Source organism: Sylvia atricapilla, chromosome 5 (assembly GCF_009819655.1).
Source record: "Sylvia atricapilla isolate bSylAtr1 chromosome 5, bSylAtr1.pri, whole genome shotgun sequence".
NCBI classification, from domain to species: Eukaryota; Metazoa; Chordata; class Aves; order Passeriformes; family Sylviidae; genus Sylvia; species Sylvia atricapilla.
In genome coordinates this window covers 9,623,442-9,635,978 of record NC_089144.1, presented here as the reverse complement: position 1 = coordinate 9,635,978, position 12,537 = coordinate 9,623,442, and the positions used below count along the sequence as shown (strand labels likewise).

Sequence of the window (12,537 nt, the reverse complement as noted above, 5' to 3'; positions counted from 1 at the left end):
TACGTGGTTATGTGCTTAATTTTCTATGTATGCATCAAAATTAAGGATACCAAAATAATAGATTTTGCAATGAAGCTAAAATTTCTCTATGGTTTTGTACTAATTAAAATATCTTTAAGTAGTGTAACTAAATGTGTTTATCTTTTTCCAGTAGGATGACAAAGTGGTATTTTTGTATGCATTTTGAGTATTACTGTTCTGCCTTTGCATGTCAGATATTAAATTTGGAGATGTATTTTAAGCTTTTTTACAGTTCTAAAAAGCATTTGAAAAGTAATTGTACCCATTAACTAGAAAATAAAGTTGTGCATACTGAAAACGTGTCCCTTGTGTCTGTATTTGGGGGTTTCTTGTTTAGTTTTGGGTTAAGACTTCTCTTTGTGAATTCCTATTATGGGGAGATAAGGCATGTTATGAAGGGATGAGTGCCACACTTCCCTTGGGTCTGTCTTGAGGATTGACAAAGGAAAAAAAGAAAAACCTGTTCCCTCTGCCTTGTGCGGGTAAGACAAGAAATGTTAGACTTTAATGGCAGCTTGTAAATGTTAAGGCTGTAAAGATAATGAGAGACATTGTAGGGGAACAAGATCCCACTCCGGGAGGCTTTTAGTGAGACAATCACCAATCTGACCTGCATGGAGTAGAGTTACCTGGACTTTAGGGTTGGGGAAGGACTGCTCAAGGCCATTTTCTACTTACAGCCTATGACTTCGTTGTATTTTTCTTCCTCAGTGCTACAGGAACATTCAGCATCGCACTGAATTACTCAGGAATTACGAAAAGCTAAATGTAACATTAAGTCCTCCCCTGAGCTAGTGAGCTCCACTGCTGCGAAGCTTCTGAGTGCTCTCAAGAGTCACTGTTCCATCGCCTCTACAGCGCGGCAGCAATCTGTCATTTCCATGCTAAAAATGCAGGCCGACCGTCAGCAGGCGAGGGCGCGATGGGGCCTCGCATCTTTACAGTGTTTGAAGGCTGCGGGACGGGCCCTCCGCGGCCCCTCAGCTCAGAGCCCCCGCTATCTTTTCACTCCATCCCTTCCCCAAAACCAAGGGGGGACGACTCGCAGTGCCAACTAGTCGCGGCTCTGCACCTCGGGGCGGCCGCATTCCGCTCCCGCCGCGGTCTGAGGCGGCCCCGCTCTCCCGTTCCGCTCCCGTCCCCGCTCCGCTCCTGCAGCGGTATGAAGCGGCCCGGCTCTCTCGCTCCGCTCCCGCCCCCGCTCCGCTCCCGCCCCCGCTCCGCTCCCGTCCCCGTCCCGCTCCCGTCCCCGCTCCGCTCCCGCTGTCCCCGGCACCCCGAGCGCGGCCCCGCCGCCCGCGCCCCGCCCCCGCCCCGCCCCCGCCCCGCCGCTTCCGGCCGCGCCCTTCCGCTCCCAGAGCGCCCCGCGCCGCATCATGGACCACAATGGTGAGCAGGGGGAGGCCGGGGACTCGTCCGTGCCCGGGGAGCCGGGCCCGCGCCCGCCGCTGGGCGGGGAGCGGCCGAGCGGGGCCGGCGGGCGCGGGGCGGCGCGGGGGCGGCGGCGGCGGGCCCGAGCCGGCCCCCGGGAGCGCCGGCGGGGCTCGGGGGCGCGGCGGGGCCTGCTCTCCGCCCGGGCGGGCGCGGCGGCCCCGGGGCCACCTTCGGCTCGGCGGGGCCCGGCGCTGCCCCCGGCCCGAGAGCGCTCGGCCGGGCTGAGGGGCCGCTGCCGGCGGGACGGCCCAGGCTGCTGACTGCGGCTGGCTGCTCCGGGGTGCCGGGGCCCGGCGGCGCCGGGTGCAGCCTGTGGCGCCCCGGAGCTGCGGGACAGACCCTCGTTTGCCCGCGGCGTTTCCCGGCATCGGTGTCCCTGATGTGTTTCCTGATTCCGTGGTTGTGGCCCGAGAGGAAACTTCCTCGTGTGCTTAAATTTGGTTTCGTCGTTTAAATGTCGTTCGCCGGTGAGCGCGCTGGCGTAGCTGTGATCCTTTGCTAGTTAATGCGCTGGCGTAGTGCAGTGAATGAATGAATGGACGTGGGCTTTTTGCTAGGGTGGTGTTGGAGGTGTTTTTCCCTTTCCATTAAAAAAAAAAAACGCGTTGTGCCTCTATCTGTATAAAGTATTTGAGCTGTGTCTGTGAATTTTAATAAAGCTTGAAATGCAAAAATAAAACTTCAGTTGACGAAGGTGACAGTAGGTTGCATCACCTCTAATTAATAGAGCTTCTTGAAGTAGTCTTAACAAGTTTGGTATGTTTGTCGTAGATTTTTATGGATATAATCCTGCAAGTTGTTTTCATGCAGACAGGAATTTATTATGTTTTTATGAAGCAGGAGTGACTAATAAATTTGCTAGTTTGTGTTAGTTGAGCAGCTAACTCGTGTAAATATTCTAGGCTTGAAAGGGTATAAGGAGGAAAAGGTGACAGAACCTATTGGACATAAGTTTTTGCATTTTAAAATTTGTTTTAATTATCCCTGTTTGCAAACGGACTGGGTTGCTGCAGAGACTGTTTGTGGTTTGGTGCTGTGGTTTTGTGTATCCTGGGAGAAAACAGAATTTGCCAATACATGGAAAACAAGCAGCTTCAGCTCTGGTGTCTGGGTCGAGCACTCCCAGGGGAAGCCTGATGGCATAGTTGAGTGTTTGCAGGTTCATCTGGACAGCCGAGAGAAATAACAAATGACCAGAAGTAAAAACAAGCTTTATTGCTTTTGGCTTTTTGCATATTGCCTTTTAGAGTAAAACTGTCAACCATAGTGCTGACAGGAGTTTGATCTATCTGAAGAAATTGAGGGGTTTTGGTTTGGAGATACAGGACTGTCAGGGCACAGTCCCAGTTTGAAACTGACACATGTCCTAGCCTTGGTGGTAGCTTCTGAAAAACAGCAATCCCATTTTTTCTTATTTTTCCTTCTGCTTGTGGCATTGTGTGTGGTGGTTATAGGCTTCGAGAGACAGTAGTTGGTGAGGCATTGTGCAGAATTACACTAATGGACCCTCATTTCAGTGTCTGTGCTCCTGCACTGCAGCCCTTTGGGGTGGTCATTCCAGGGCTGGAGTGCCGTGCCCTGCGGAACCAAGGGCTGGAACTGCTCGGGGCTCACCCCTTCCAGACTGAGCATGCCCTGCTTTGAAACACCTGCGGCATCTTCAGTTAAAATCCAGCCAGCTGGGAAGATTTGTGAAGGATGTAACTTTGTTTTTGTATGGGTGAGATGCTGTGTGGTGTGTCAGATAAACTCGCTGGAGGCTGAGGGAGTTGCTCCTCCTCACTGGTGTTGCTTGTTGCATTACCTGAGCCTGCACCTGCTGATGCATGCATCAGGCTATTTCTTGCTTTGTTCACCCTGATATTTAGATGTAAATCTGGTCAAGGAGAATATTGTATGTAGCCAGGAACAATAATTTTCAGTTTAGGAAGGATACAACTACATATTCCTAAGTATCAATACTTTCGTGATACTTTATAATAAACTTCTAAGTGATATGTCAAGATGTTGAGTTAATACATAAACTAGTTTCATTCCTACTTTAATAAACAATATGGATAAACAGTAAAAATTATCTTTTCATGTAAGAAATTCTGTGTGGTCAAGGTTGTACAAAGAATTGATTCTCCAGTGCCATTCACACTGTGAGAAAAGCTGTAAGGTTAATGTGTCTGTTGTGGAAAAAATGTGTGACTAGCTAGGTTATTTAAATAGCTTTATTTTTAAGCTAGATTTCTTAAAACAGTTGCTGTTGCCAGTACAGTTTTGTGACGTGACATCTGGAATAAATTGTATGTGAAGATACCTATTTTCTAGTGATTAAATTTTGGTATGTTGTATGAGTCTTAAGCAAGCTTTGAAAATTATTTTTGTTAAAACTTTTCTGTTAATATTTAGCCTCTTTAGAGACTATTAGATTAAGTAAAAAATTAGGTAAGTTTGTTTTTATTTTCTTTCATAGACAATGATTTACAAGGAACAAATAGTTCAGGATCATTGGGTGGTCTTGATGTCCGTAGAAGAATCCCCATAAAGCTTATTTCAAAACAGACCAATAAAACCAAACCTGCACCTCGAACTCCAAGAAATATGAACAGGATGCCTTCAAAGACACAAGCTGGTGATGAAGGTAAATTCATATAAATTCCCTGTAGTAGGGAAGTGTATTATTCTACAACATTGTTCAAGACTTTACTCAGAGACTTAAGAGTCCAGGGTTCTGTCCAAATGAAAAAGGAGTTTCAAATCTCCAAATACTGCTGCATTGTAGGGCTTCAGTAGAGCCCATTTCCAAACAGGCTGTTTTATTATTTTGGCTCTGCCTTTCTGTAGAATGGGCTCAGCAGATTGGAAGTGCTGTGGCATTATTTGATGATTTCATTATAAATGACCCATGCTCTTAATAGCAGCTGCTGTCAATTAAGGAAGTGTTGTGGTTGGCTTGTGTCTTTCTTCTCTTTCTCCTTTCCACAGAAGAATTTGATTATAACAAAGAGGAGCGATACGAATGTAAAGGAGGTGAAATGTTTGGCAATCAAAGGAGATTTCCTGGACCCATTTTTTGGGATTATAAGGTAAAGTCATGAATCTTTGCCTGTGTTTAATTCCAGGCTGTAAGTAGTCCTGGTAGATACTTTGTTAATTAAAAGTTTTTCAGTGTTTTTTGTCTGACTAAAAATACATCCTCGCTTTCTCGTGTTTGTGGTGTTCTTGCATCCTTTTCAGCTAATTCAGAAATAATGGGTTTGTTGATGATGATTGAAATGAGAAGCTTTAGTGATGTTGAGGTTTGTTTTCTCACCCCCTTCTCTGTCCTACCAGATAAACTTGCTGGGGGAAAAGGATGATACACCAGTCCATTTCTGTGATAAGTGTGGATTGCCCATCAAAATGTATGGACGCATGGTGAGTGAAATTACCAGTGGAAGATGCAGCCATGGTTTCCCTGTAGATAAAATCAGGTTTTACTGTGTCTGTATGAGGCTTCTAGAGATGACTGATTTCAACAGGCATCTGAATAAACAGCAGAATAGTACCAGGATGGACCTGGAGGCCTTCACTGCTCAAGTGGTTTTGTTCCATCTGTCTGACTGATTTTGCTTTACCCCCCAATTCAGTAAAGTAAGCCTGTAAATGTAAACAAAAAACAGAACACCATCATGAAGGAAAAAACCACCTGGGGTTTTGACCTTCCACCACTTAGGTTTGAAAATAAGCTTTTTACCTCAGTTGAAGACTTGCAGTGAAGTTAGGAAACACTGTTCGCTTTTATGCACCTTTAAAAATCCCTGTGATTAATTTAGATTTCTAAGCATGATGTAACAGGCTTCACCATCTGACAGTTAATGCTTTTAAAACTTGGCTTCCCTGCCGACAAGACGAGTGTAATCAGATTGCATATACAGCTTCTGTGAAAGTTCAGTGTTGGGAATAGTGCAAGACTCAAACTTTTGCCAATGTTTTTTACCAACACATAACCCCAAACACAGCATGAACTGTTCTAGAAGGTTTCTCTGCAAAGATGCTGTAAATTGTTAGCCATTGGTGTACTTGTTCACCTCATAGGTAACTTAGTTACTTTATCATAAACTGTGCACTGGCAGGAGGAACTGTATTCTGCAGAATGATATAGATTTATACACAATGTTTACGGCAATTTTTTATCTCTAGATACCTTGCAAGCATGTTTTCTGCTATGACTGTGCTATACTACATGAGAAAAAGGGAGACAAGATGTGTCCAGGGTAAGTTATCTCAAGATTTGTTATTAAAGGAAATGTAAGAAAGTAACTTGTATCTTAACAAATATATCTATATCTTAACAAATACTTTATTTCAGATACTCTGTTAACGTGGCTCTTATTAATGTACATTTAGTAGAGGCAGGAGAGTACTCTGAACTTCGTAGTTCCTATTCTATTGTTTGGAATTGGAAGAGATCAGTGTTTGCTTTGTTGTTTTGGGGTAGGTAACCTGTTATTGCTCTAATTTGAAAAGGAATTAATAGCAGTTTGATTTATTTAGTGAAAGTGAGTGCTACTGCTTAATGCACAGAAGAAATTTCCGTGTGAGATGATACTTTAAAAATTCTATCTCATGAAATTTTTAAGTTCTTTCATAGTTACATTTTGAGCTTTAAAAACTAGGTAAACTTCGAATCATTGAAAATTTTCTTTCATTGCTACAGCGGAGCAAAATTGTCAGTTCTCATTTAGCTAATTATGTTAACGAGGAAGAATGCATGTTGAGCTCTCGGTGATGATAATAAATCGATCTTCTGTCTTTATTCAGCTGTAACGAACCCGTGCAGCGAATTGAGCAGTGTGTACGAGGCTCTCTCTTCATGTGTAGCATCGTTCAGGGGTGCAAGAGAACTTACCTGTCACAGAGGGACTTACAAGCTCACATCAACCACCGTCACATGAGAGCCGGGAAGCCTGTTACTCGTCCTCCCATTGAGCCCGTGCATCCTCCTATTGCCCCGCCGCCGGCCGAAATTCCCGAGCGTTTCATCATGCCCCCCGAGAAACACCACCTGAGCCACATTCCGCCCAAGCAGCACATCATGATGCCCCCGCCGCCTCTGCAGCACGTGCCCCACGAGCACTACAACCAGCCCCACGAAGACATCCGCGCTCCTCCTGCCGAGATGTCCATGGCCCCGCCGCCCCCCCGCCCCGTCAGTCAGGACACCTTCCGCATCTCGACGAGGAAACACAGCAACTTAATAACTGTCCCCATCCAGGATGATTCCAGTTCCGGCGCTCGAGAGCCGCCGCCGCCGGCGCCCGCGCCCGCCCACCACCATCCCGAGTACCAGGGCCAGCCGGTGGTGTCCCACCCTCACCACATAATGCCTCCCCAGCAGCACTACGCGCCGCCGCCGCCGCCGCCGCCGCCCATCAGCCACCCTCTGCAGCACCCCCCGCAGGCGGCGGGCACCCCGCACATGGTGTACAGCCAGGCCCCGCCGCCGCCCATGACCTCGGCGCCGCCGCCCATCACCCCTCCGCCCGGACACATCATCGCCCAGATGCCGCCCTACATGAACCACCCTCCTCCGGGACCGCCCCCTCCGCAGCACGGGGGGCCGCCCGTCAACGTCAGCGCGCCCCCGCCGCACCACTATACTCCCAGCTCCTTGCCGCAGTTCAGCGAGGATCAGGGAACTCTTAGTCCCCCGTTCACGCAGCCTGGGGGCATGAGTCCCGGGATATGGCCGGCTCCAAGGGGGCCGCCTCCACCTCCCAGGATGCAAGGGCCTCCTGCTCAGGCCCCCCTTCCTGGACCGCATCACCCCGATCAAGCCAGATACAGACCCTATTACCAATGATACAAGCAGCTATATACATAGAGAATGCCATGAAGAGAATGAAATTAAATACGGAAGCCTTTTAATTAATTGTTTTGGGGTTATTTTGTTGTGGTTTTTTAAGAATACTGTCATTTTGACTGTAAGACATTTTGAGGTTTGAATCTTAAATGATTTTTAAGCCTTGGCCGTAGGACTCTTAACTTCAAATACTCTGTAGTGCTAAAATAAGTGGCTTAGTAGACCACAGTTGCATTTTAACAGAACTTCTGTCGCTAGTGTGGCTAAATTGTACTAAGATGATCACTTGTAATATTATTTCCTGGAGAAGACGAACACGTGTTGTACCATTCTGAATATTGTTTTTGTTAAATCCAGTGTTTTTGTTAACCTGTGTACAATAATTAAATTGAAATATGGTTGTAAATGTGGTGAGTTTTTATATACAGTTAACATACACGTAGTGCTGGGACACCATTTCAACACATAGACCTTCCAAACAGCAGTGTAGTGAAATATTAAAGGAATTTTAATATTTCTCCTACTGCCATTTACCGTTACTTATAAGGATTTCAGGCCATAATGAAATCTTGGCACTAAAAATCAGATGTGCAGAATTCTGCTTTTACCACATTCCAGCTTTTCTGTTTTTTTCTTTATGCATCAAAATGAATTTGTCAAAGATACGGCTTTGGGCATGACATAAAACCATGTATTGTGGGTTGGTTTTTTTTTTGTTTGGGTTTTTGGAGGATGTTTTAAAGGTAGTTTTGATTCAGAAGGTTTTGTTTACATGTAAGCTACTCAGTGGAGTTGAATTCAAACTGCTGTGTTTACCTATGGCTGTGTTTGTGTGGAAGTGGCTGTGAACTGGCTTGCCATGTCCATGAAAAGCAGCTTCTTTTAGGTAGGGAAGTCATGTTTGCCTCTCTCACTTTATATAATGTGTACAGTTGGAAAGCTTCTCACTGGGATAATAAGAGAGAAGTGGTCTGAAATCCCATGTATAGAAATAAAAAGGTACACATTATTTATCGGTTTGATTTTATGATTCAGGTTTAATTGAACAGTCTTTAGGTGTTTTGCTTTTCTCAAAAACTAGCAATATAAGCAGGCTTTTAGGTCTGTTTTTGTCAAAAATTTATGTTTTATAAGATTACTTTTAAAGAGAAACATAGTATAAAAGGAGAAGGTTCCTTTTTAGTGCAGCTGGTAGCAGAAGCAGACACTAACAAGACAGTACTGTCTGTTGGTTGGAGTGCTTATCTTTGCATTTCTGATCAGTATTTGCACTGAACCATTGTTTTTCCAAATGCCACGTTTCTGGCAGTGGTGCTTTTCAATGAAGTCCTTTGGGATTTTTCTAAAGTTTGTAGTTTCCTACTGTTCTCAAGTAATCTGAGCCATCTTAAAACCTCAGTGTTGCTTTTTATTTTGTAAACATTATTTTCCGGAATCATAAGTGTTAAATTTGTGAAAGAGCTGTGACAGTGCAACATTCCAAATTTTGTATTTCTATGTCTAAACCTCATATTTTTAATTGGTCAAGCAAGGGCTCTTTAGATTTATTCTGTTCTTGACTGCCATTGGCTTCCTTGTGACCACAGCCAAATCTTTTAGACTGCCTTTCAAGGAAATATTTCTTTAGAGATGGGATACAAATAAATTCTGGGGTGTGCAAATGGCCAGTTAAGTGTCAACTGCTTGAAAATCTGCTTAGCTGTAACATACTTCTTTCTAAGAGAGAGTTATTTGGTTTGGTTGCTCTGAAAACTAAGTAATTTTAAATAAAATACAGTGGTGAAGAAAAAGAGGCTGGTCGTGATAGTGTGCTCTGAAATGGGCTGGTTGAAAATTCACTGCTTCTATACATGTGAAGGCAAAAATGGCTCTGCCAGCATTCTTTTCTTTCAGTGACTAACAAACACACGAGGAACTCTTGAGGACCCCTTCTGTCACGGTGAAGTTGACTGAGAGGAGGCACGTTTATGTTACAGCACATGATTTCATCTGGGAGGCAATCTGCATCTCTGGTTCTTGTCCTCTGACTCTGCCAAGCCAAGCTGAGAGCTGACACAGCTGTGAGGACTCCAGGTGCCAGCTTGCTGTGCTGGGACACTCCCAGCTCCCGAGGGAGGGCTGTGCACCCACTGCACCAGTGCTGGGGAAAATGGGACATTCTGGAATAAGAATCCAGAATCCCATCAGTCACAGGTGATGAGGGAATGAGGCAGCTCTTCCCATCCTGCTGTGTGTTTGAAGTAAGTCGGGTTGCAAACTTCTGTTACAGATTCTTCCATCTCTTGACCCAGATGAAGAGTTCAAAATATTGCTGTGTCCAGAGCTATTTTTAAAGGTACTGTTAAAATGCTTTCCTGAAAATGCTGAGGCAGATGGATTGATTAAGGGAAAACAGTTTCTCCATCAAGAAGCACAAAAGATGAATGTATCTCTATCATTGTCAATGCAGGTAGACAGTGTGTGAGAATTTTTTTCTCTGTGTTTGCAACAATGGTGACATATGGCATATGGACAATAATGTATTACCCAAAAAATCAGTGGGATCCCTTGAGCTGATTAGTGGCCATGGATCAAAAGTCTGTGATAGAGGACGTAACTGAAAAGTCATCCTATGCAGGCAAGTCTTGGACTTGAGTCAAATTTCTATGTTGTCTTGAAAGAGGGAGACTTAATATATTTTTTTAATTATTAAATCTGGATTAGATTATATATATAAATCTATTACCTATGTAATGAAGGGCACTGTTAAAGTTTTCATATTTACAAAGTTTAAAAATGCTTCCTCTGGTTGAAAACCTGTGTTAACTGTCTTTTTTATTTGTTTATGGGTTTGGTGTATGTTTTAGAGTGCTTTTTCCTTTATTTGTTGGTTGGGTTGGTTTGTTTTTTTTTTTAAATACTTGATCATTTTACTGAGAGGTTACAAAATTCGTGTGTTGTATTTAATTGTGTAATTGACAATGTTAGAAATGGTGAGATGTGATTTCTTTGGATTCCTTCTTACTGTAAAGACAAACATTTTAATTTAATTGTTTATTTTGAATAAATATCCTTGACTGTGGCAGTGATCTCCTTCCCAAAGCATTGCCTAGCAGATCTCAGGTTTTAAAGAGAACTCTGACATTTAAATTTATCAGCCATTGCAAATTCCTCTAACAATGTCACATCAGCAATGAAAAACAGTTTGATGATGGTTGTGTTCACCATGGAAAGAATTAAAGGACGCCAGCAGATGGCCCCTGAAAACATCTGTGCTTTAGATGTTTGTCTCCTTACACTTTATCCTTGATTCCATCTCTGACTTTGCTTAAAGAGTTGCCTGCAGCCATGCATACTTTATAACCAGGGGCCAATTGTGTGAACTATACTTTCTGTATGTGCTGGGGTTTTTTAATACTGTTAACAGAATGACTGGTTACCTACTTGTGATAAGTCATATTTTTCATGCCTTAAAAAAAACCCCAAAAACCTGTGAGGTTTTTTGGTTTTTTTTTAGAACTGATCCAAGAGAATTATAAAATCTTACTGGATTAATTTTCTACTTCTTTTCACTTCCTGCTCTCAAAGACTATCAAAAACTGTTTGTTAAAAACTGAAGTGGAAGTAACTCCACTATTACCTAACTTCACTTTTGAATTTGCACATGTAGCAAGGGAGAAAAGCTGTGTTCCCCTTAGTGGAAGTCAGGTGTTCTCAAAAACACGTTTGTGGATATACTTTCCCTGTGGATCAAGTCTGAACACACCCCTCTCTTCTTAAGCTGTTTTCTGCTCTGTAAAACTTGTGTCTGATTTTGAGTTGTTTCTCTCTGTGTGCATTGCTACTGACAAAAGCAGGCTCAGGTTCACAGCAGAAGGTCCTGTCCAGCCTGGGAGACTGGAGGAGCACAGTGGAGTGGAGCTGCAATGGAATATTGAATGTATGGGAAATAAGTTTGAACTTTTCTTCTTCGTATGTATGCCACAGAGTCCAGCAGAGGAATGTGTGCAAGGTGTGGATTCATTTTCATCCTGATTACATTTCTAAAGTAAATATCAGTATTATACAAGTTGTATTTCCCTTCTTATTTGTTTTATGGTGTTAAAAACAATTCTTAGCAAATCATAAATCATCTTGATACAGTAATTGTCCCTTCGCAATTGTGAGCTTTTGCACTGTGTTCAGATATATTACACTCACACCAGTGGCTCACACTGAGCAGTTTGCAGACAGAACTGGCTGCATTTAGGCAGCATGAGTGAAAATAATGATGTTGAAATCCCCTTTTAGTCTTGCCTTAACCATGAGACACCAACTTTAGAAACTTTCCCTACTCTAAATGGGATCTCTTTATTCTCTTGAGTATGAGGCATTAATTTGTTGATTTTTTCTTCTTTTTTTAAAATTTATTTTCAGTGTAGACTCAGTTCATGAGTGCAAGAGATGAAAATATTTTAAAATGCAGCGTACATCCAAAAATGTGTGGGTGGAATAGCAGCAGGAAGCTGGTAAATTAGCTCAGTCATTATGAAACTTTAGTGAGTAATTTTGATAATACAATTCAAGTGTTTCTTGAGTGCCAGTAGAACTCATTGTAATACACTTCTGGTAATGGGAAGAGTGATAGTGTCTGCAGGGGGCAGGAATGTTTCCATTTTTATGTAGTAATATTTCACAAAAGAACTTCAGCACAACTGCTTAGGAAAAACCCCCCAAATTAGTAACTAAATAGAAGTAGTATATCTCAATTGACAAGAGTTTTCTTCTGTTTAATTTGTGAAAACCAGTGCTTGAACACACCTCCAAGATAATTTACGGTGAATTATTTCCTCCACTAAATAAAATCACATAAATGCTGATGATTGTTCTTCAACTTGTTTTTTGCAATTTCTGGGTCAGGTAAACTTTCAGGCATCTTCTCAGGAAGCAGAAGGGAACAATGCATAAAGAGTGAGAAATTCTCCACATTCAGCACAAGGATGAGGAATAGAGAACTGTGAGTAGCATTTCACTAAAGAAGTGCTTAAGGATACTTCTTCCTTTATAGGAACTGAGTTTGAAATTGAAAAAAAAAAGACATGTTTGCATGTTATAATCCTCTCTCCATTTGGCCTAAGACCTTGAATAAACACAATTTTTTGTTTCTGTATTTAGCACTGCACCACAAAGTGATAATCAGGCTTGAGAATCACTGGCTGTGTGGCTTCTCCATTTTCCATCTTACTTGCTGGCTGTAAAATTGGTATTTAGTTAAAAAGCATCTGCACTGT

General features: G+C 43.1%; 1 protein-coding gene across 5 annotated transcripts; it reads left to right on the top strand.

Moving 5' to 3' along the window:
- Positions 1-1,352: 1,352 nt before the first annotated feature.
- Positions 1,353-10,349, top strand: CBLL1 (Cbl proto-oncogene like 1). Of its 5 annotated transcripts, XM_066318653.1 has the most exons (7): positions 1,802-1,922; positions 2,973-3,175; positions 3,917-4,084; positions 4,429-4,529; positions 4,777-4,860; positions 5,626-5,699; positions 6,247-10,349. In XM_066318653.1, the coding sequence occupies exons 2-7, from the start codon at positions 3,172-3,174 to the stop codon at positions 7,286-7,288; spliced, it is 1,473 nt and encodes a 490-aa protein (XP_066174750.1). In that variant the 5' UTR covers positions 1,802-1,922; positions 2,973-3,171; the 3' UTR covers positions 7,289-10,349. The 5 variants fall into 5 exon arrangements, with proteins under 5 accessions (XP_066174748.1, XP_066174744.1, XP_066174747.1 ...); XM_066318651.1 differs by lacking the exons at positions 1,802-1,922; positions 2,973-3,175 and adding an exon at positions 1,353-1,410 and having other exon boundaries at positions 4,432-4,529; XM_066318647.1 differs by lacking the exons at positions 1,802-1,922; positions 2,973-3,175 and adding an exon at positions 1,353-1,410.
- The last annotated feature ends 2,188 nt before the right edge of the window (positions 10,350-12,537 follow it).